Source organism: Periophthalmus magnuspinnatus, chromosome 4 (assembly GCF_009829125.3).
Source record: "Periophthalmus magnuspinnatus isolate fPerMag1 chromosome 4, fPerMag1.2.pri, whole genome shotgun sequence".
Taxonomy (NCBI): Eukaryota; Metazoa; Chordata; class Actinopteri; order Gobiiformes; family Gobiidae; genus Periophthalmus; species Periophthalmus magnuspinnatus.
Window position 1 is genome coordinate 26,848,235 of NC_047129.1, and position 23,665 is coordinate 26,871,899.

A 23,665-nucleotide genomic window follows, 5' to 3' on the forward strand; every position below is an offset into this window, starting at 1 on the left:
TTTTAAGCAACTTTTTAATACGATTATTGTTGAGTAAAAAGTCAGTTTCAGTAAAGGTTCGTAATAATTTAGTAATAGATACATCATAATTCATTTGTTACTATTTCATGCTAAAGACAGCCATGTTGTTAAAAATAATCACTATGCACTCTAATTTTGCTTTAATTGAGTTTTATTTTGAAGGCCCCAGGAAGTGATCACAATGCATTATGGGTAACAGAAGCAGAATTCAGTCAGATAAAGCCTGTTAGAATAAGGCTGCTTGTTGATGTCCAAAACTACACCTACAAAAGCAATAGCTGTAATTTTCATGTGTATTTGGAGACTTAAAATAAATTTTCTAAGTATTAATGACCTAATTAGCAGATGAAAAATCACAAAAACGTAGTGTGACTCATTAAAGTATCAGTTTGCGGAGTTAGCTTAGCTTTTCTGATGCATTTATTTTTATATTACAAAGCGAATGTACATTTATTTCGGTTTGTTTTTCCAGTTTCACTCGAGCTTTTCACAAAACAATTGTAAAGAATTACAAGCTGTCTTGAAGATTGCTTTAAAGGAAAAAGACATAGACAAAAGAAATAGTACAATTATTATTCTCAGAGTAGATTTCAGGCACCATACGTTTATTGCTACTTGATTAATACTTGGACTGTCAGGTGTATCGGCTCCTGTCTTCAGACTCTGGCTCTTCCTGTAGGACTGTCAGGTGGATCTGCTCCTGTCTTCAGGTCTCTGGCTCCTCCTGTGGGACTGTCAGGTGCATCGACTCCTGTCTGCTTACTCTGGCTCCTCCCATGGGACTGTCCGGTGCAGATTGGGTCAGCAGAACGCTCGCGCATTCGTCTGAGCGCTGCATAAATTTGCATTAGCCTTTATTGAGTGTTGAGACGGAGCGAGGCGGCCCCGGCTGGCACTAGTGCTCTATTGGCATGTGAAAAAGATGAATTGTGCCCGCAGTGCTTTCCAGTAGCTAAACAATGATTATAATTCCGCGAGCTTCATGTTTCATTAATGAGCGGATTAAAAGGCTGATGCAAGGCTCCGGATCTTCCCGTGCTGAGGCAACACACAGCAGGTACAGGAGAGGCCTATGGGACTGAACCTGTGCTCCTGCTGGTGTAAACATGCACTACAAATCCAGTGTTAAAGTCAAGTCCAAGTCACGCTCCTGTGTTCAATGTTTGAGTCCAAATCACTTAGGATTAGTCTAAGTCGACTCTGTGTCAAGTCCCCAGGGCTCTCGGCGCAAGTACGAGTGCTTAAAAAGGTTTAAAATGCTATATTCGCTGAAAACAACATATTAACATGTTTTATAAGTTTCACATAAATTTTTTAACTGAGTCTCTCCTCCCACTGCTGTCTGAATTGGCCCAAATGACCATAGGCAGTACTTTTTACAAGAAGTTGTCTGGAATTCCATCACTAAAGCTTCAATAACAAACAACATTGTGGTACCAGACCTAAAATGTATATGGTCTAAGCCTTATTACAGGTATGATAAACTATGGCTATACTCTATATAAACTGCATTCTTACGAAATACCCACTGTACTGACCACAAGTCTGTGTCCCTCTATTTCCAATCTGTTTTAATGTGGCCCACGGTGAAAAAGGTTTGGACACACTTGATCTCAACCCGAGTTTGTGTCACAGTCCATTTAAGAAGAACTTGTAAACAGAGGCTGACAGTGTAAAGACTTGAAAGGTGTGACTTCAATTCAATTCATTTATTTTTGTAACGCCCAAAATCACAACAACAGTTGTCTCGAAGGGCGTTCATGTTTTGGTTGATGGGGGAAACCGGAGTACCCGGAGGAAACCCATCCAGACACGGGGAGAAACATGCAAAACTCCACACAGAAAGGCCTGGGCGACCCGGGGATCGAACCAAACCTTCTTGCTGTGTTCAGCCACTTCAAAATAACTTGTCAGGTTCAAATCCACATCTGAGTAGGAAGAGTCTGATTTGAGTCACGAGTCAATAAATTGTTTGCTGACAGTGATAATAAGAAATAAGGATGATTAGTTATAAGATCTCATAACACAAGATTATGAGAAAAATGATCTCTTGAGACTTTATCCATGTGTTTACATTTGGATTGGACAAAAATGACTCATGCTGAAGTGTTAATCTCTTAAGAAACTGTGAATCCAAAAAGCAGCGCATCATAGACAGAAAAATATAAAATACATCAAACATTGAAAGGCCAAAATTATAAACTGCATAGCTCAAATATGTTAAGTTTAAATTGTCAAAATCTCTTCGTGTCTCGTTCTCGTGGACCCAATCTCGTCTTGTGCGAATTGTGTCTCGTCCCATCCAACCATGAACACGAATCTGTGCGTAAAATGTGTGTTTTTAAGTCTAGCTTGGAAGAAAAAGAAAACACATTCAAATGTTCTATAAACTCTAACTGTTTTTGTCTCATTTATACATCAACTTCACATTGTTTTGTCCCACCGAACTGCACAACTCTTTATTGCAGGTTAACTAGTTTTAGTTGTAATATCCGGCAACCCAAATTGAAGAGTCTATTCAGCATATCTTATTTTGTAAGTATCGTTGTATTCAAATTTACAACACAACATACTTCTCTCTCTACAATCCTTCCCCTCTCTCATTTTCTCCTTCTTCCTTCCCCCCTCCCTCCCTCGTTCCCCCTCTCTCCTCCTCTCAGCCTTGGACATAGCTCCTTATCTCCGCTCTCTGGATGCAGTCTTATTTGTGAACAATCAACTCTCTCTCTCCCTCTCTCTCCTCAACACAAAAGACTCACCAGCCCTCCTCTCTCGCCCGGGTAAGTTTAGGACCAGGCAATTACCCAAAAGGAGATTGGAGCAGGGGAGATGTGAGCGGAATGGTAAAAAGAACTGAATATTTGGGACTGTAGAGACGCGTTGTCCAGGTACAAAAGGTGTCCTGCGGTAATTCGCGTCCTGACAGATTGTATTTACACAAACCAGGCCCTGTCACTTCCTGTTTGTGTCACATGACCAGCCGGCTCCGGACTGGGACAAAGGAAGTTAAGACGCGTACTGTGCTATTGTTGTTGTTGTTGTTGTTGCTATGTGAATGCAGTCCTCCCTGTGCTGGTGGAATCAGAATTTGGATGGTCCCAATTTATAAATAGTGTAGACTGGAATTATTTAAAAGTGCACTATGTAACTTTTCTGCCACCTGCTTGCCATCATTTTTCCAGAAATGTCATTGAACTTGCGGTGTTTTTATTATGGCTAACAATAACACGCATTCTTACTGTGAAAGGGGTTTTGTCAAACACTCTAGGCAAAGCGATAACATCTCCATAGTGACAAATAAGTGGAGTTACCTGCTCCAGAAAAGTTTCATAGTGAATCTTTTCGTCATATAATAGATAATACAGCCTCATTTCCACTGGCATGGTTCTCTTGGGGACGCCTTAGCATGGAAAAGTTGGGGACCACCCTCAGCCTTACAAACGGCCCAGGCCACTTTTGGGCGTGACACAGAGTTTAGCAAGACACGCCCACAGACTTGCACCACCATGAGGCACTGGACAGATATAAAAAGATGAGTGCTACAGGAGCATCAACACAGATCAACAGTCGTTATTATTAGTTCTACTGAGGTGACGTCGGTTGTTCACGTAGCAGAGCCTTGGACCTAGAGCATGGATCGATTGACATAGCTGGAGCATGGAAACACAACTCAGCTGGAGGAAACCGCAGTGCTGCTGGTCCTCCAATGACTCTGTATGGGTGTAACTAGCACCACAGCAGACCCCTTTCGAAAGTAGTACCTCCAGCGGTCTGCTTTGTACCCCATACCAGCCATATGGAAACGAGGCTTATCTAAATGGAAAGAATTTGGGATGTTCTAATATGGATTGTTCTCAGTCAATATTGATATACAATTCTTGTCTTGCAGTTGTGGCAGATATTGGCAAGGCCCACAAAATAAAGTTAAGTACACATTTCAAGTTTATTTATATAGCACATTTAAAGACAGCTTCAGATGTCAGAAGTGCTTCACATAAAACTAAACAAAAAACAAATACACAGATAATACAATACATAGGAAAAGAACAGTAAAGCACCAAGAAATGAAGTGCAACTACAATTTTATTATATATTTTATCATAGTTGCTTGAAAAAAACATTCAAAACGCAATGCTAAGAGGCCTAATGCACAAACAACGTTCAGACAGTAACAAAGTCTGGAGGACACAGCAAATACCTCTCTAAAAAGTGCAGTATGTAACCTGCTCGTCTCCATGGAGTAGGGTTATCATGATACTAAGATTTTAAGCTTGATTTCGATACTAAGGAATAGACTCGATACTCAATACTGATTCTGATACCACAATGATAATGAAGAACTCTCTGTATTTAGACAATAGAATGTGACTTTCAACATTAAATGGTAGTACTTTTTTATGTTTTATTACCGTACGGTCATATATCTGTGTCGTATCAGTCGTCCAGGTAGGTATATTAGGTATATTTGTCTGTGTCTTATACTTGTTCTGATACAGCTCAAGATCAATCTAAAGCAAGGGTGTCAAACACATTTTTACCGAGAGCATCAGCAAAATGATCTCTCTCAAAGGGCCACATGTAAAATAAATGCAACTACTTTTTAAACTTGTTCAATAACTGTCTGTATTTATTTTTTATTCAAGTTACAAATATTACATATACATTTCCATAGATGTAAAAATACGGCTGTATAACTATCTCCTGATAAAATGACATTTTAAGACAGCTAAACCTTTTCATTTATCTTGTTGTGGGCCACATAAAATGACATGGGGGGCCACGTTTAGCCCGGGGGCCTTGAGTTTGACATGTGATCTAAAGCAATTCAGGAAAGGTTATTTTTTTTTATCGATGCCCGCTCAAAAAATATATGTCTCGATACTCGTTTTAGCATCGATTAGTATCAGATTTTTGCTACTTTTGACAAGCCTATTCCAGTCCATCACAAACAGGACATACGCTCACCTTACATCACATATGGACTACTAAAAACACATGCTTTTTAGGGGTCACCAGCACCGCACTCTCGACTACTTCTCCCTAAAATCACAGAGCACTCCACACCATTACCTCTCCCCCTCTCCACCCCACCCTCCATCGGGCGCTTGCTTTTAGCTCGTGTGCAGGTGCGAAAAGGTCACGCTCGGAGGAAGTGCACTTGAATGGAGCTGTCGGACTGAGAGCTATAGAGAGGAACGCTCTAACAACTATGTTTCCTCACACTCTCCTCCGCGTCTGGCAGCCTCCATCTTGTTTTTTTTCTATGGCACGCTCAAAAGAAATGGTGAGAGGAAGCTGATTCTGACATGTTTTTTGTTATTAAAAAAAAGCTGTTTTGTTTCAACTTGCTGTCATATGTATGTGTCAAATCTAACCATCTTGCATTCATTCAATTACAAGAGTTTTATTTTCAGAAGTACTTTGAAAAGCTGTGAGCGGGGTCGCCTCTCCGCAGATCTGGCCTGTTGATGTTTAGCCTAACAGAGGTATAGCTTTCAACATTCAACAGATGGGCACAGGTAAATGCAGGGGCTTCTTAAATCACTCCCTATTCATGTACGAGGAACCATTTTCTTGCTGTTTCCATGGGGATAGTTGAGTTTAATGTCATACGATGTAACAATCCAGAACAGTTGGAGGACCCTGCATAAAAAGTTACATGCATTGAGTCACTGCCATCCATGGATCTATTATAATAACTAGATTTAGCCTAGACCTTTTGCGAGTTTGGTTTAGTGGCCAATCTGTTCTTATTGCAGCGGAAAAATCCTCTCTAGTCCAGAAAACATTTTGCACATTAAAACAAACTCCTCGTGTTTGGCTCACAGGGACCTAAAGTATTCACAATTTCATAAGCTTTTACCGTTTTTAGATCATAAACTTGTCTTAAAAACAGCTTTTTAATCTTTAACTTCGGCTCGCTCTGCTCTGCTCTAGCTACTTTCGCTCTGATTGGTCAGAGTGGTCACATGGTACGCAAAACCACACCCCTTTGCGAGGTCGGTGGGCTGCAGATGTCTAAGTATTTTTGTTAATCAGTCGCAAGATCCAGAAGTTTAAGTAAAGTTACTGTTGTCAAATTGAAAAAAGAAAAAAAATTTAAATTTTTCCTGAGACTTTTTTTAGGTTGCTGGAGGGACTATATCTCTTGGCTGGCCTGGGAGCGCCTTGAGGTCCCAACGGTGGAGCTGGAGGACGTGTCCGGGGTGAGGGAAGTCTGAGAGTCCCTGTTTAGACTGCTGCCCTTGCGACCCAGCCCCAGATAAGCGGAAAAAAATGGATGGATGCATGGATTTTTTAAGATATCAACATAATGTGGAAAAAAAAATCCACTGAATTGCTTTTGACACCGATATACCAACGAACCATATGACCCACACGTCACACCACGTCACCCAATTCATGTACGCGCACCCCCCTTTATCTTCCCGCGCTGTAAACAAACCTTGTGCTTAGCGAAAAGTCGATGGCGTTCTCCTCTGCTTAAGTCTTCATAAGCACTCCGAGTCCCAGCCGCCATTTTTCTTCATTTGGGACATTGATCGGCATTCCTTCACTCACTCCTCGACCCCCTCAATATTGTCGTTCAAGGCTTGTTTAAAGTTTAAAGATGTTGGAGAAATAGCTCTTTGTAATGAAGTGTTATCTGAAAGGGTTTGAGAGACTGCAGTTGTCGGGAGTGCGAGCATTGATCCGGGTAGTGCTCGCTGTGCCGGTGACAGTGTACGAGGAGACAATGGAAATGCCACCGGGCCAGTAGACAGGTGAGTAATGGTGGGTGTGTGGACAGAAGAGGCAATTAAAGGGACAGAAGGGGCAGATGTAGAGGAGGGAGAGAGGGACGGAGGAGGGGGGGTTGTACCAAAGATGTATAGGTCACATTTTTCACCTTAATTAGTCTTAATAAAGCATGAACAAAGACTTAATTCTTAATGGACGAATAGTTTTAAGAACGATTCAGGCTTAGTAATTATGACCGTTACTACTGACTCTAATCAAGTAGTTACTGAATTTGTTTGTTCAAAATGAATTGAGTCTTTGTTCATGCATCATAAAGCGAGGTAAAGTCACAGTATGTAACCTTTTAGCCACGTTTTTTTTTTATTTTGGAAGTTTTTATTGAACTGAAAAGCATAAACATGCATCTTCACTGGGAGTGGGCTTGCCTCTCCACAAACCTGACTCTAATTCGGCCTGAAGGGGATTCTCCACCTGCTTGTCTCCATTAAAATATTGTTTCTTTGGGTATAATCTTGTTCATGCGTCATAAAGCGAGGTAAAGCCACAGTATGTAACCTTTTAGCCACGTTTTTTGGGGGATTTTGGAAGTTTTTATTGAACTGAAAAACATAAACATGCATCTTCACTGGGAGTGGGCTTGCCTCTCCACAAACCTGACTCTAATTCGGCCTGAAGGGGATTCTCCACCTGCTTATCTCCATTAAAATGTAGTTTCTTTGGGTATAATCTTGTTCATGCGTCATAAAGCGAGGTAAAGCCACAGTATGTAACCTTTTAGCCACGTTTTTTGGGGGATTTTGGAAGTTTTTATTGAACTGAAAAACATAAACATGCATCTTCACTGGGAGTGGGCTTGCCTCTCCACAAACCTGACTCTAATTCGGCCTGAAGGGGATTCTCCACCTGCTTATCTCCATTAAAATGTAGTTTCTTTGGGTATAATCTTGTTCATGCGTCATAAAGCGAGGTAAAGCCACAGTATGTAACCTTTTAGCCACGTTTTTGGGGGATTTTGGAAGTTTTTATTGAACTGAAAAACATAAACATGCATCTTCACTGGGAGTGGGCTTGCCTCTCCACAAACCTGACTCTAATTCGGCCTGAAGGGGGTTCTCCACCTGCTTATCTCCATTAAAATGTTGTTTCTTTGGCTATAATCTCCCACAGCATGACATAAAACTTGAGAATGTTCCTAAGTATGGTTTTAATTTTCTATTTGGAATCATGCACGTGACGCCTCCGGAAAGTTACACAATGTGCCTTTAAAATAATGTGCATGTACTGTACTGCAGCTGATATCATCAAAATTCACTAAGGATGTGGAGCTAACTGGAAGCACTGCTCTGTCTGAAGCTCAAATTAGACTTTAATCTGAGCTTTGTATTTTTTTCAAACTTTTTGTTACCATGGAAACTGCTGAACATTCCACAATAGACATACATGCAGGGCAACCCCAGTGTGGTGTCACTGCAAAGTATCAATATGGAAACAACATCAAGTAATGAGGTATTTTTGGCAATAGTTTTATAAAAGCATGAAAAAAGACTTAATTCATTATGAACCAATAGTTTATTAATTATTCATGCTTAGTAACTACTTAATTAATACTAAAACATCTAACCATCCATTCTTTGTTTATGCTTTTAGATTAATTAAGGTAGTTTTTATAAAGTACTGTATTTTTCTGAGGATGTAAAATGTATGTTTGCCAGCAGGGGGAGCGAATAATCCATTTAATGTAGTGATGAGGGACAGTGGACAGGTGAGTAATGGGGGTGTGTGACTGAAGAGGCAATTAAAGGGACAGAAGGGGCAGATGCAGAGGAGGGGGAAGAGGAGGGGTAAAAAGATTTGTAGGTAACAAGTTGAAATTAATTGAGACATCTTAGAACGGATATATTTGTTTTGTAGTTTACAATGATGTGCATATATATCTGGAAATGAGGTATTTTTTTTATTACACTTTATAACAACTACACCTTAAAGCGGGGGTTTTACATTTCTACTGGGGTATTAGCTGCTAACACATTACATATTTAGATCACTGTGTTACCTTTTATTGTTTGAAAATGCTATATTCACCAAAAATAACATATTAACATGTTTATTGCTTTTGTTTTTGATGGTCTAAGTCACCCCTACCTTTGCTCTCTACGCCAAGTGATCCCCCCTTTAGAGCACTACCACAATTCCGCTAATGAAACTACTACACGTCGCACCAGGTTTGTGAAGTTGTAGTGTATTGCTTTGTACCATGCTTTTGTATATTGATGGAAAATTGCAATGCAGGGTTCGATTAGGGCCCAGGAGAGATCGCTATATTACTCAAACATGCATGAATGAAATATAAAACCACTTCAGGCGTGTTTTTGATGAGGGAATGTTCTTTAAGGCTTTCCTAAAAATCCCTCCAGAATGTAATGTGCACATGTGATTAACACAGTATAACAGCCCTTATAGAACGTCGTCACATGAATCCATAGCAACTGTTACCACAGCGACTAACAACTTAAAACTTGATTATACCTATTGAGTCGGGAAAAAAGCGGAAGAAGGTGAAACGCATGAATATCTTTTTTTTTTTTTTCCTTCCACCGGTAGCATGTACATGTGAAAGAACAGTGCATTGAACCAATTAAAAATCCAAGCGTTTGAGGGGGCTTGAAAGAGAGCGAGAGCCAATCAGAGCGGTCGATATCTGCGAGCTGCGTCAGAGCCCGGTATTGACGCTCAGAAGGTCATCCATAGTCTAGCTGGCTCACAGGAACAGGAAGAGACCTAAACATGGATATATACATGTTTACCTTGATGACGCTGTACTGTATACAGGGATGGATAGATAAATATGTCTTTCTCTCGTTAAGTTCAGTGCAAAGGCGTACGATAGATTTTCATGTTATAAAGTCAGACGGCTGTTTGTGAAGAAAAGTTAGTCCCTCGTTTACGGTCTAAAAATAACCCGCAATAGGCGAAATCCGCAAAGTAGTCAGTTTTATCTTTTACGATTATTCTATATGTTTTTGGATGTAAAACCCCTCACCACACACTTTATACACTTTTCTCACACAGCCGTTAACATTTTCTCACATTTCTCTCTCGTTTAAACACTCTCAAAGTTCAAACCTTCGTAGGCGTCTTTGTCGGTGCAGAACGTTTCATCGACATTGTGGGTTTTGTCGGGGAGAAAACTTGCAAACGTACAGCACTTCAGAGTCACACTGCGATCCAGAGCCACGGCACGGAGAAGACTGATGGACAATGGTCTACAGTCCCTTAGCCAATCAGGAAGCAGGACACAATGCATGTTCATACACTGTAAAAAAAGCATGTAAAATTGCACTAAAACAAATCATAAGACTGCAAAAGGTGAGCCGCGATATACGGAGAGACAACTGTATACAGAAGTGGACTAAGTGAGTGTGAGGTCACCCATAGCGATAGTTATAAGGTATCATAGCAACCAAAGAGCCAATCTGAAGAGAGGATGTTGGTTTAGCAGGGAGCGGGGGCTTAGCAAACCTGTTGCTAATTCTAGCGGGACCGACCTCAAGGAAAGAAGGCGCCTGATTTGTCTGTTATTCATGTTTATATCTTGACTTACGGACATAATGGCGAAATAAAAATAGCAGGATCATGTAGAGCAGGACAATACGAACATGTTATGATCAAAATGACAAGTCTGACAAGCGATTATGGAGAGAGAGGCGACAGTTTTCCATTGTAAAGCGGTTAGCTATGTCCATTTATATATACAGTCTGTGATTTGAAAACATTTGAAAACTCCATATGATTCAGAATGACTAAAAATGTCTGAGAATAACCATCTTTACCTTTGATTACAGCACATTGTGTCGAGCTCCTGGATGTCACAGCGTTTGTAATGACACCTTTGCGAGGCGTTGGCGCAGTGTGTCGAGTTGGATTTTTCCGTACTGTTTCCGGAAAGAGGAACATGGCATCAGCTGCAAAGTAACAAATATGAACTTTGTCAAATGAAGCCATCAACACTCCCTGGGGATGTGATGCTAACTGTAGGCTCTGCTCTGTCTGTGGCTTAGTTAGACTTTAATCGAAGCTTTACTTTAACGCAGTCTGACCAGAAAGAGCCGATTTCACTGGAACTACAACAGATAAGATGATTTAACAAGTCTCCCACACATAAAATTACAGTCTGTTATTTGTCTTTTAGTCTCTCTCACCTGAAAATCAAACACTTAAACAGGACGATGAACACTTTTATTAATCACATGGTCCTAAAAATGTGTAGTTAAATACATTTAGTATCTTTTTGTGATTTTTCAGACCATCTTTAAACTTTTTTGGCAGTGTTTGCTAATAAATAAATATGAATGTAGAACACCCTCAGCGGGATGTGACGGCAATACAAATTTTCAGAAATGCTGTTTTTGCACACACTATTCAGAGTTTGGAGACAGAGCGTTGTCCATTGCAGGTCCCAAACTCTGGAATTTTCTCACTATTAGAAGGGCAACTTGTGTAGACGACTTCAAATATTTGTTAAAGATGCACTTTTTTTTTACCACAAGTTAGCAATAGTTTTATTATTTTCGTATTTATTATGAAATAGATGTGCCATTACTGATCTTGTGCAGCACTTTGGGGCAATGATGGCTGTTTGTAAATGTGCTTTATAAATAAACTCGACCTTGAACTTGCCGTCAGCACTTTTTGCGTCTGTTTGCGTATCTCTGCTCCGAGTCCACTCCCCTCCACCGCTGTCCCCCCGTCCACTCAGCGGCGACCACAGCGGCACACTGCATCCTGCGTTTCTATAAACTAGACCTGACAGTAATTAGACCAGATGATTCCTTGCCTACGTAACTTTTCCGCCACCTGCTTGTCTCCATGAAGATGTTACTGCTTTTGGATTGGATTGGAATGTTCCTTAATATGGCATTACACTTATACTGTGCTTATATTCAATTGCAAGCGTTAATAAAGTGACCCCTCTCCACAAATCTGATCTGTAAACTGACCTGGACGCATCACCTGCTTGTCTTTAGGGAGATAAATATGCGACGCAATACCGTGCAAAAACATTTCCAGAGATGAGCAGGTGGCATAACGTCCAGTAGAAAAGTTACATAGTGCACCTTTAAAAGCAGGTGGACACTTTCTTTTTGCAAGTAAATGTGATCCGATTATGTCTTTTTACTTCTACTTAATAATAAAAAATAATGCAATCAATAATAATATACATTTTTTCTAGAGTTTTACTTGAGAAACATAAAAAAATGACCGACACATAACATTCAATCGATAAACAAAAGAAACAAAAAGACAAAGTGGGTGTACGATTACGTCACATAACCAACAGTCACAGGATCAGACGAATTCTGGTCGTCTAAGCAGAATAAAAGATTTCCATTTCTCCCATATCTTGTCAAATTTGTCCTTTTGGAGTCTGTTGTACGTGGTAATCCGTTCCATGACAAATATTTTGAGTTTCCCAGGTTGTGCCAATCGTCCAATGTCGTACGTAGCACTTTTTAGACACTTTACGACTCATTCATTCACTCAATACTCGGCGGAAGTGTAGCCACAGCTGTCCTGGGTCAGACTAACAGAAGCGAGGTTGCCAATCTGCCCCGCTGACCACCAATCACTAACTACACTCGTAACACGAAATGGGGGTGAAGTGTCTTTCCTAAAAACACGACAAAAGTTTCCACTAGAGCCACTGCTGCCCCTGTGTGGCTCTCGTCCTCCCAGCAGTCTCCCATCGCATTATTAACCAGCCTCGACCTTGCTTAACTTTTAAGATGAGACGAGATCAGACATCGACGAGCCGGTATCTCACGTAACCGCGCTCTTACTCAAGTACCGTTTTTTTTTTTGGCTACTCCTTCACATCTCACAACACAAAGACATCTGTTAGTAAATTACACTGATGTTCCTCCAGTGCCCTCTAGTCTCCATACTGCCCATTTAGCTTGTCCTCTGCACCTGCTGTCCACCTCTCCCTCCCTCCATCCCTCTTTCTCTCCTTTCAACCTCTCTTTGGCTACACAGCTAAAGACCCGTCACAGCCAACTTTGAAGTCTTCACAAAGGCAACTATGAAAGCACACCGCCGCTCAGTAAAAAGGAACATCTTTATTGTGGCTATTCCCCAGACCGGCTTTGCCCTAGGCTCCTCTCCTCCTCCTCCCCTTCTTCCTCCGCTTCGTCTCTCCACGCTTCATACGCAACACACAGGAGGGTCCCCTAGCTTTGAAGAGCCGGAGAGGACAAGCACAAAGCAGGGCGGTCATCACAGCAATACTAATGGATATAGCTTGCGCGGGGCGGTAGGGTTAGGGCGATGCTGACGAGGCCAAATAGACAGGTGTTGAAGTACTTGTGGATTCAAATTACAGCTAAATGCTTTCAGATAGGTCAAAGGTGAGCAAACTGTTGCACGAGGTAGGCCCACCTGTGTTTTATTTTCATCTCATTTGGATAATATGTGGCATTTGTAACAGCTACGGGCGATGCGGAAAATGGAAGGGACGTTTAAAAGGCGCTGTACCTGATTTTATCCGTCTTAAAAACACGGAAAAACAAAACTATACAATATAATAGACGGATTTACATTCTACGGGGTATTAACTGCTAACACGTAACATATTTAGATCACCATGTTAGCTATTATTGGTTTGAAAATGCTGTATTTGCAGAAAACAACAAAGTCTCCCCTCCTTTGCTCGCTGTGCTAAGTCACTAACGCCTTCAGAGCACTATCGCAACAAAATCAGCCTGGATTCAGTTAATGAATCTACTGCAACTTCGCGTCAGGTTTGTGGAGTTGCGGTGTATAGTTTTGTGTCCTGCTTTTGTATATTTATAGAAAAGGCTCGTAGGGTGAGCGTTGGACGGAATTGCAGCTAAAATAGAGCTCAGGAGAGATCGCTAAATTACTGAAACATGCATGGATGATTAAACCTCTTAAACCTCGTGAGGCATGTTTTTGATAAGGAAACAATGTTATAGACTGGCAAAAAAAAAAAAAGACACCACCTGGATTTAACTAAGCAAATAGGTACGAGCTTCCTGCAGTTGGTCAGGTCTAGGTTCAGCAACAGTCTGTGCTCAAAGAATGAGATCAGCTGACACCTGAATATACTGAATGACCAGGTTATTCCATCAATAGATTTTTTCTTCCCTGATGACACGGGTATATTCCAAGATGACAATGCCAGGATTCATCGGGCTCAAATTGTGACAGAGTGGTTCAGGAGCATGAGACATCATTTTCACACATGGATTGTCCACCACAGAGTCCAGACCTTAGATTGAGAATCTTTGGGATGTGCTGGAGAAGCTTTGTGCAGCGTCAGACTCGACCATCATCAACATCATCCAACATCTTGGGGGAAAAATTAATGCCTTTTTGACCTTTTTTTTTGGTGGCGACTTTTTTGGCCAGGTAGCGTAAGCTTTAATAAGACAATTTTGCATAATACCTCCTTTTTTAACCAACTAAAATGACTTAAGACAATAATCCATCCATTTCCATCCATTTTCTTCCGCTTATCCGGGGCCGGGTCGCGGGGGCAGCAGTCTAAGCAGGGACTCCCAGACTTCCCTCACCCCGGACACGTCCTCCAGCTCCTCCGGTGGGACCCCAAGGCGTTCCCAGGCCAGCCGAGAGACATAGTCCCTCCAGCGTGTCCTGGGTCTTCCCCGGGGCCTCCTCCCGGTGGGACATGCCCAGAACACCTCCCTAGGGAGGCGTCCAGGAGGCATCCTGAGCAGATGCCCGAGCCACCTCAGCTGGTTCCTCTCAACGTGTAGGAGCAGCGGCTCTACTCCGAGCTCCTCCCGTGTGACCGAGCTCCTCACCCTATCCCTAAGGGTGCGCCCGGCCACTCTGCGGAGGAAGCCCATTTCAGCCGCTTGTATCCGCGATCTTGTCCTTGTACTTGAACTCCTCCACTTGGGGCAGAGACTCACCACCCACCCGGAGAGAGCAAACCACCTTTTTCCGGTCGAGAACCATGGCCTCGGATTTGGAGGAGCTGATTCTCATCCCAGCCGCTTCACACTCGGCTGCAAACCGCCCCAGTGCCTGCTGCAGGTCCTGGCTCGAAGAAGCCATCAGGACAACATCATCTGCAAACAGCAGAGATGAAATCCTGTGGTTCCCAAACCAGGCCCCCTCCGGCCCCTGACTGCGCCTAGAAATTCTGTCCATAAATATAATGAACAGAACCGGTGACAAAGGGCAGCCCTGGCGGAGTCCAACATGCACTGGGAACAGGTCTGACTTACTGCCGGCAATGCGAACACAGCTCCTGCTCCGGTCATACAGGGACCGGACAGCCCTTAGCAAAGAGCCCCGGACCCCATACTCCCAGAGCACCCCCCAAAGGACACCACGAGGGACACGGTCGAATGCCTTCTCCAGATCCACAAAACACATGTGGACTGGTTGGGCATACTCCCATGAGCCCTCGAGGACCCGATGGAGAGTATAGAGCTGGTCCAGTGTTCCACGACCAGGACGAAAACCACACTGCTCTTCCTGAATCCGAGGTTCGACTATCGGTCGGATTCTCCTCTCCAGCACCCTGGAATAGACCTTACCGGGAAGGCTGAGGAGTGTGATTCCCCTGTAATTGGAACACACCCTCCGGTCCCCCTTTTTATACAGAGGGGGGGGAACCCATCTTCTTAAGACAATAAACAAAACTGAAATTTGTTGTCAACATCAAATCAGCTTCAATAACTTAATACATGAAGTTTGGTATTTTAGGCTACTCTTCCCACTTCTGGCCTCTACTCATGAACCCTCAAATTTGCAGGCTCTAGTCCAGAAGAATATGGACACAGGCAGTTGTTGTTCCTTGAGAAGACATTTTACCCACACAAAATACCACTGAACTCATGACAACGAGGAATTTTGTAATTACATGTTGATAGAACTTTTTACATTTTCACATTAAATTCACTGTACCAGATTTGTATTCTTTTATAAATGTGGAAAAACAGAACTAGTTCACCTAAAATGATTTGGTTACGCACTTTGAGCATCCTAGTTATTTACCATGATGAGTTTCTAAGCACGACTTTCAGAGGCAAGAGCAGAGTTTGTGTCACGGTAATGCTAACAACATCTAGCATGCTATCTGCGCACTTTCTGATTCCTGCGACAATAAAAAACGCTTTATTAATTGAATGCAGACAGTAAACTGATGTATTTTGACATATTTTGCACAAATACATGTGTAAAAAAATCAGATACAGGCCTTTTAAAAAGCTGTCTTACTTTATCAAATCCCAACACTCTTACTAAATAAACACCCGCTGGTTTCTTGATTTTAGTTTGGTCACCTCAGATCTAACAGACTAGCCCGCAAAAGTGAATTCAAAATGGGGGCTATGCAAAGGGGTTAGTGGGAAAATATCGGAGAAATTCTGAACCAACTCTGATCAAATAAAGTACAGAGGAGTTGTCTTCAAAGTGCTATGCTAATGACGTTTCACAAGTCCCACGCTCCACTCCGGCGCTCAGAATATGCACCAATCACACGCAGCTGAGGACGGCTAATGGATGAATTATCAATACATGGCAGGACTTTCTCTCAGGCAAAGTTTGTTTATGTGGAGGTTAGAAGAACTGACCGAAGTTGTTCATTTAGCCAAACTAGAGCGTTAACATTGAACACTGCCCATTCATTATATTACTACGATTTCTTAGATTGTCATAGCTTTTTCATATTAATTTATGTTCAACTTGCCTGAAAACATTTACATACAGTACATGACATACTTTTAAATGTATTTGGGTAATTGCTTTGCTTTGCCGACTCACCAGTGACACAGACGAATTACGGAGCAGCTTTGCAGTTTGGGCAGAAGGTGAAGTACCGAGAAAACCAGAAAAAACATGGCGACTTGGGCCTACGTTAGAAAATACAGTCCATTATGTTTGTGAAAAATACACAGAGGGAAGTGCTTTTGTAGACCGGAAGATGTCTGCTTTTCTTTTGCCTTCAGTGAGAGCTTTTCCAGATTAATGTGTAGAACGCAACACATTATGCCACGCACACATAGGCAACACTCACAGCTTCACTCAGGATATTCTATAATCTATTCTGTGGATGGCTTCATAACTCGTTCCATCAGTGCGGCACCGTATATGCTCCAATGCTTTGATAGAAACGAGGGTAAAGTTGCATTTATTATGTGCTTTTCTGATGCGAACATTGGATGAATATATGGGTGGAAATGCACTTATAGACTCCATCCCCAAACCACAGAATTGATTCTCATTTGTCCTTAAGGTCGATGTCATTTTAGGTGTCATCACAACACAAGAAATCAAATTTTAATTAGTAGATGTGATTAAATGACTAGTAATCCTTAAAACTTCTAGAGTGTCTGCCACCTGCTCGTCTATGGAGATATCGCTTTGCTGGGAATGTTCCACTTTATCTATTTTTGCATTATTTCAATTAGTGTTTTTTAAATAGATAAAACATTTTTGCTGTGAGTGAGGTCGCCTCTACACAGATGCTTGTTTTCATGGAGACAGACATGTTAATCAGTTTTTTGTCATGTTTTATTATATTTGTACGTTTTTTATCTAATTTTATCTGGTCCAGTGTCCTTGGGTGTTTTGAAAGGCACTTATAAATAAAATGCATCATCATTATTATTATTATTATTATTATTATTATTATTATTATTATAGCCATACTGCAGAAGATTCCAGGCAAAGCAATATAATCTCCATGGAGACAAGCAGGTGGCGGATCACTACAAATGTTAGAGTTCACCGTTATTTCACATTTGAAGACAATTAAAAATATTCAGGCGTCACTTTTACATTAGTCAGTCACCATGGTTTTATGATCCCCCGTAGCACTAATAGAAAAGTTCTATTCAAATAATGGAGGTATACGTGACGTGTCGGCTTTATCCACATTCTTTTCAAACCATAACTGACAACCTTGAGTGTAACTTTTATAGTAATAGCAGGTCCACGCTCATTCTCCACTTGAACTAACCGGAGCGAATGAAGCGAAAAAACCTCTGAAAATTTGAAACAAAACCTTTTATTTTCACACAAAAGTTGTTTCGCCTACACCTACGTCTGACATTTTTTGTGATAAAAAAAAAAAAAAAAAATCATACATGTTTTAAGTGCATTTAATAACATAAAAACAACATACAGAGGAGGAAAGCAGACGTAAAAATGGAAATACATAAATAGCAAAGGAAAAACAACATTAAGAATTGAAAAGATAAGCAGGATCCCTTTTAAAAGATGGCAAAGAGAGTGACGTGGACGGAGAGATGCTAGAACCAAAACAAATTCAATTGTATTTGTTAACAGTAAAGTTTCAAGTGTGGCTATAGTCCGTAAAAGGCACATTTGATCATTTTTAAAGGTCTGATATTACACAAAATTTACTCTTGAGCTTTAAGTCATGTTAGAATGTTGTTACCTCATCAAAAACAAACCCGGAGTGGTGTTTATTATTAGTCTGTCTACATCTCCAAACCTCAAAACGCTCTGTTCCAACTTGTGATGTCAAGTAGCTGTAGTTTTCAAGTTAACAGCTAGTTTTTACCTTTTGAAACAGTAGAGATTGGCAATTCCAGATCTGAAATTATCCAAATGATTCTCGTAAAGGTGTGTGGAGTTTAAAAACACAGTGGACATGACATCACAAGGCGGAACAGGAAGAGTATTTTTCGTTTGAGAGAAGAACTCAGCCTAAATTTGCAGGACTTGTGTGTTAAACATGAGTGAATGAAACAAAACAAAACTCCAGGAATGTTTTTGATTTAAAAAAAAAAAAGTGTAATATGGGCCCTTTAAGCAGCAGACCAGATATGTTAAAGCTAAACACGAAATGGGCAATCGCATGTTAACAATTGTGATGCTAGTTGCAAGTTAGACAACATTAGGTATTTAAGTGTTTAGCACAGGTAATCCTTATCTTCAGTCATTTTATTCATAATATTTGGAATAAAAACTCTTTACTTTTTGCTTATTGTGGTATCAAAGCATAGATTTCAATATTATCACAATGTAGCTTAATACTGTGTGTAAGGAGGTAACTACAAGTGTATTCTTCTACTGGGAGTTCACACTTCACTGTGATAGGTTAACTCCGCCTGTCAGTCATTCAGAGCATAAGGGAGGCTGACCAATAACAGGAGAGATATGATCAAAACACAAGATTGTCACAAGGACCAGATCATCATTTTTGTCATATCATCAATATTAAACAATAGCTAATATCTTGCTTATTGTAATAATTGTGTTTTATGTGACAAGTTTTGTAATCAGTGATGAAAAATGATTATTAATGGTGCACTGCGTAACTTTTCTGGTAGGGGGTGTGCCACTTCTTTGTTTCCATGGAGAGGCTAATGGCTGGTTTTGAAGTTTCCACATTATGGCACTTGTTTATCTTACATTTCGTGTTTGATTAAAAAAAAATTCAGTGCGGATGCTTGCCTCCCCACAGATCTGACCAGTAACATTACCTTTAAATACTGCCCTACAGTGATGTTACACACACAGGAGTTTAAGGTCTGACAGACAAAAGTTGCATTGCACAAATACAGCAGTGACCATTTTGAATGTACAGTATATATGTATTGACAGATTTATTTCACAATTACAAAATAGAAAACGATCTGACTGTGCGTTACCATAAATGTGTTTTTATGTTTCTAACGACAGCGCACACACACAGTTGGCTACTGCACTCTCCAGACTAAAGCCACAGTAAAACTATTCACCTCTACCATAAAGATACTTGGACCATCACTTTAAATATGAGCTTTATAAAAGCTGGACACTACTTTAAGACAGTGGGTTAATCACAATAAACATATTATGAATAATATATAAAGACTAGACCTACATTAAAACAAGTATAAATGTCAGTTATAATATACGGAGCTCTCTCTCACCAGGCTACATAAAAACGAGAAAGCCAATGTGAAAAGGCCATACGCAACTCCAGATCTTCCAAAACGTTTGTGGCCTTTTTACCAAAACAATACAGATCTGTAACTACTGACTAGTTCCAAAAAAGTCACCCAGAGATTAGTTCCCATAGCATCCAGACAAAGATGAACTTTTTTTGAAGGAACCTCAATAACAGTAATTCAGAATTGCCCAAATAAGAGTTATGGAAAATGGCAATGTTTCTGTAACAGTCCTTAGGCGTTAGGTTTACATCCATACTTATAACCTCGTTAGTTTTAGTCGACTGCAGTCTCTCTTTAAAGTGAGATGTTCATTGTTTTTAATCAGCTGATGGACCCGGAAGTGGCATCAGACTTAACTCTATAATCACCTCCTTCTTCCATAGAGACTGACAAGGTTTTTTTTGCCATTTTGTGGAACATTCCAGGTAAAACAACATCTCTACGAAGAAAAGGTGATTTCGGACAGTCTACCTAAAAAAAATGTACGTAGTGCTTTAACAAATATCCTTCATTTTCAAAAATAAGAAGTAATATTTACACATACGGGGCGTGATAACTTGATGCCGTACCATTCCAGTCGCATAGGCCCACCTGTACAAACGTCCCTGTGTGGCACATAGTTCAACTCCATATACAGCGATATTTCAGTGTGTTGTTCGCCTGTGCAGAAGCGAAGTTTTCTGTAGTCCTTATGTTGCATTTTGGATAAGTTTGTCAAGTCCTCCAAGTTTTTTATTGGTTCAGATCAAGTGCGTGCTGGATCGGCTAAATGTGTGGTACCTCCTCTCGAACATAGAAGGTAGATGGACCATAGACGGGGAATGGTGACGAGCCTAAAACAAAAACAATGAGAAGAAAAAGATCAAATTTAATATAAAATAACTACACAAAAAGTATGAATTATGCTTTGTCCAAAATCTGTTTCAAAGGAGAGAGAGAAAAAGGAATAGAGATTCAAAGTTCCCACACTGAATTGCATTTGAAAATTTTAAACGCAAAATAAAATTGTAAAAGTTAATATGATTGAGGTCAGAATTTAAACATGAATTTGATTTTTGACTGGCTTTTAAAAACATTGAATTATTTATTCACAATGGAGTTACTTTTTATAAATGATACAAAGATCATTTTGACACAAACTGTAATATTTTATATTTTCAGAGCAGCTTTCTACCTTTCAAATATACTTTGGGACTTTCACAAAAGTCATTACCTGATGTACCCACACCACAAAAAAAACAAACAAAAAACCCCAAAACAAAACAAAAAAACTATAACTTCATCAGTGTGGCGGCGCCAATCAAATATGAGGTTTGTTAGGACTTCACAGAAACACAAACAACCTGGCAAAATGTTGGATTATCATTTTGGCCAACAATTAACAATTTGCCCCTTGATCGGGCTGAGGGACATGGACAGAGATCAACCATTATGTTTTTTTTCCATGACTGATGCCGATTGTTTAGAATCCAGAGAAACCGATGGTCAATAAGATCTGCCGATATATTTGGGCCAATATTGATTATTTTCCTCAAATTGTGTAATTTAAATGTACCAAAAACTTAACCATAGTCCTTTTTAACAGCAAACATTTAAAAAAGCTGTGTAGTCATGTTTTGCACAGTTATCTCTTCACAATAAAGTGTTAAGTTTTTGTGTACTCTAAGCAGCAGGTCGGCCAAAACAAAACAGATATGTTAAAAAGTGCAAATATCATATAGATTTTTTCAAAAGACAAAAATAACTTTTATAATTGATTTCACAAATAGTTTCAATCATTGCAATTTAACAATTTAACAGCATATAGTCAAATTTCTTCCCCTTAAGTCTGAACTCTATTGGTTGAAGCTGATAATCAACATGACTGAATCTCAATCTTGATTGAGATTTGGTTGACAATTTACCAGCCTGACCACTTTATAATTTCCATTTAGACTAACCACAAAACTAAAAACTAGCCACTATTTAGCAAAAATACTACAGTAGTACTGCATACAAACAGGGCTTGACCTAAACTGCATATAAATCTATGTAAATGCGATTGTTTTTGCCTATTGTAATGTGGACGTTTTGACACAGTGAGCATCAAAAGTTCAATGGTGAATAATGAACCAAGCATTAAGCATCTCCTCTCAGCCGCTTAACTCTGTTCCACACTGGCGGCTCCTGTGTTCCGGTGCGTGCTACGTCGGTGTCACGCTAGTGCTCTTCTCCTGCGAGGAGTTTGAAGGCGAGGACAAAAGGTCAGTCCACTCGCTCAGCCTCAGTTTAATTACACAAAGACAAAGGCTGTTAGCGGTGCCGGCCTAGCCAAACAGTGCAGTGAGCTAATGGAGACAGCACACCTCTGCCAGACACACAAAACCTGCACTGGAGGTTTACTCACACAGCTTAAGTCCTGCACTTTTCAAGGGTAGTTGGCGTGAGTTTAAAAAAAGAAACTTTTCTGGTGCTGTATTTTGCCTCCATCTCGTCTCCATGGAGATGTTATTGCTGGAATGTTCCACAGTATGATGCATGATTATAGGGGGGGAAAAGCCTTGATAAACATACATTCTAAAAGGGCTCGTCTTTGGAATGAAGGAAAAAAAACAAAAAAAAACAAAAAAAAAAACAGATGAAGCCAGTAGGCAATGTGACTCTGCCAGTAGAGTAAGGAGTTTGTTGTAAACGAGTCCACAAGTCCAGTGACAGTTTATGGACTTAACTGCAGGAGAGGTACAGATTTTTAGCTATGCTGCAACAATATGGGTAAAATGCAAACAGAGAATTTTGAGTGGTCAAGGAAAATGGAGTGCAGCAGAATACAACTCCAGGTACGCATGTTTTTTTTATGAGGGGACAACAATATAACATGGTTAGAAGCTCAAATGTAATATGTGCCCTTTGATGCCAAGCTGTGAGACATTTCAAGCAAAGCAAAAAAACATCTCCATGGAGACGAGCAGACCTTCCATCAGAAAAATGTTAGGTGCTACAGCTGAATAACCTAATGACCGTGGCTGCAGCACATATACTGTCTCAGCCTTGTGAGATCAATTTCAGGTTCTGACAATTACCGGTATCCGTATGTCTCAGCCCACTCTTTACGCCCTTTCACACTAACTTTAGTCCTGTCCAATAAAACCTATGGTCCTCAAAAATCATACAAAAAAGGCAGAATTCGTTACACTCAAAAATTCTCAACTCCTGACTAAGATCGGCGCTCACAATTGGGGGATGGGTCCTTGTGCTCAAATTAAGCTAATACATTTACTTAGAAAAGCATCTTAGAGAATATAAAAGAAAGGAATATAAAAGAAATAGTGGTAAAGTATTATAATATTTATGCAAATGTAATAAAATCCTGCTTCTATATTTGTCTTCCCGGCACAGGTCCAACAGAGACATACCACATTATACTGATTTAATGCTTGCCTACACTAAACTTTACCCAGATGTGGTTTTATTGGAGGAGATAAAGAGGGTCTGATCACTGCGCCGTGACAGCCGCTCTGTTCCTGCTTCAGCCTTATATCAAACCTAAGGAGACGCCGCGGCTAACAGGCTGTGACAGATGTATGCTAACTATGCACTGTACAAGTCTGCGCTCAAACACATTCTAAGGCTACACTGTACAAGTCTGCAATCACACACATGCTAACACTACGTTGTACAAGTCTGCACTCACATGCTAACACTACATTGTACAAGTCTGCACTCACACACGCTAATGCTACACTGTACAAGTCTGCAATCACACACATGCTAACACTACGTTGTACAAGTCTGCACTCACATGCTAACACAACACTGTACAAGTCTGCACTCACACACGCTAATGCTACACTGTACAAGTCTGCACTCACACACATGCTAACACTACGTTGTACAAGTCTGCACTCACATGCTAACACTACATTGTACAAGTCTGCACTCACACACGCTAATGCTACACTGTACAA

The 23,665-nt window shown here is 40.5% G+C and overlaps 1 protein-coding gene across 4 annotated transcripts in view; it reads right to left on the reverse strand.

Moving 5' to 3' along the window:
• Positions 1–19,198: 19,198 nt before the first annotated feature.
• Positions 19,199–23,665, reverse strand: part of ect2 (epithelial cell transforming 2) — a 66,488-nt gene continuing 62,021 nt past the window's right edge. For 2 of the 4 annotated variants that reach the window (XM_055221589.1, XM_055221588.1), the window contains one exon: positions 20,474–20,554. Coding sequence is in view for 2 of the 4 variants with exons in the window: in XM_055221590.1 (XP_055077565.1) it covers positions 20,462–20,554 (93 nt within the window). In the remaining 2 variants the exon portion in view is untranslated. Of the gene's footprint in view, positions 20,555–23,665 lie in introns of all 4 variants that reach the window. The other 2 variants (XM_055221590.1, XM_033965559.2) reach the window with 2 other exon arrangements.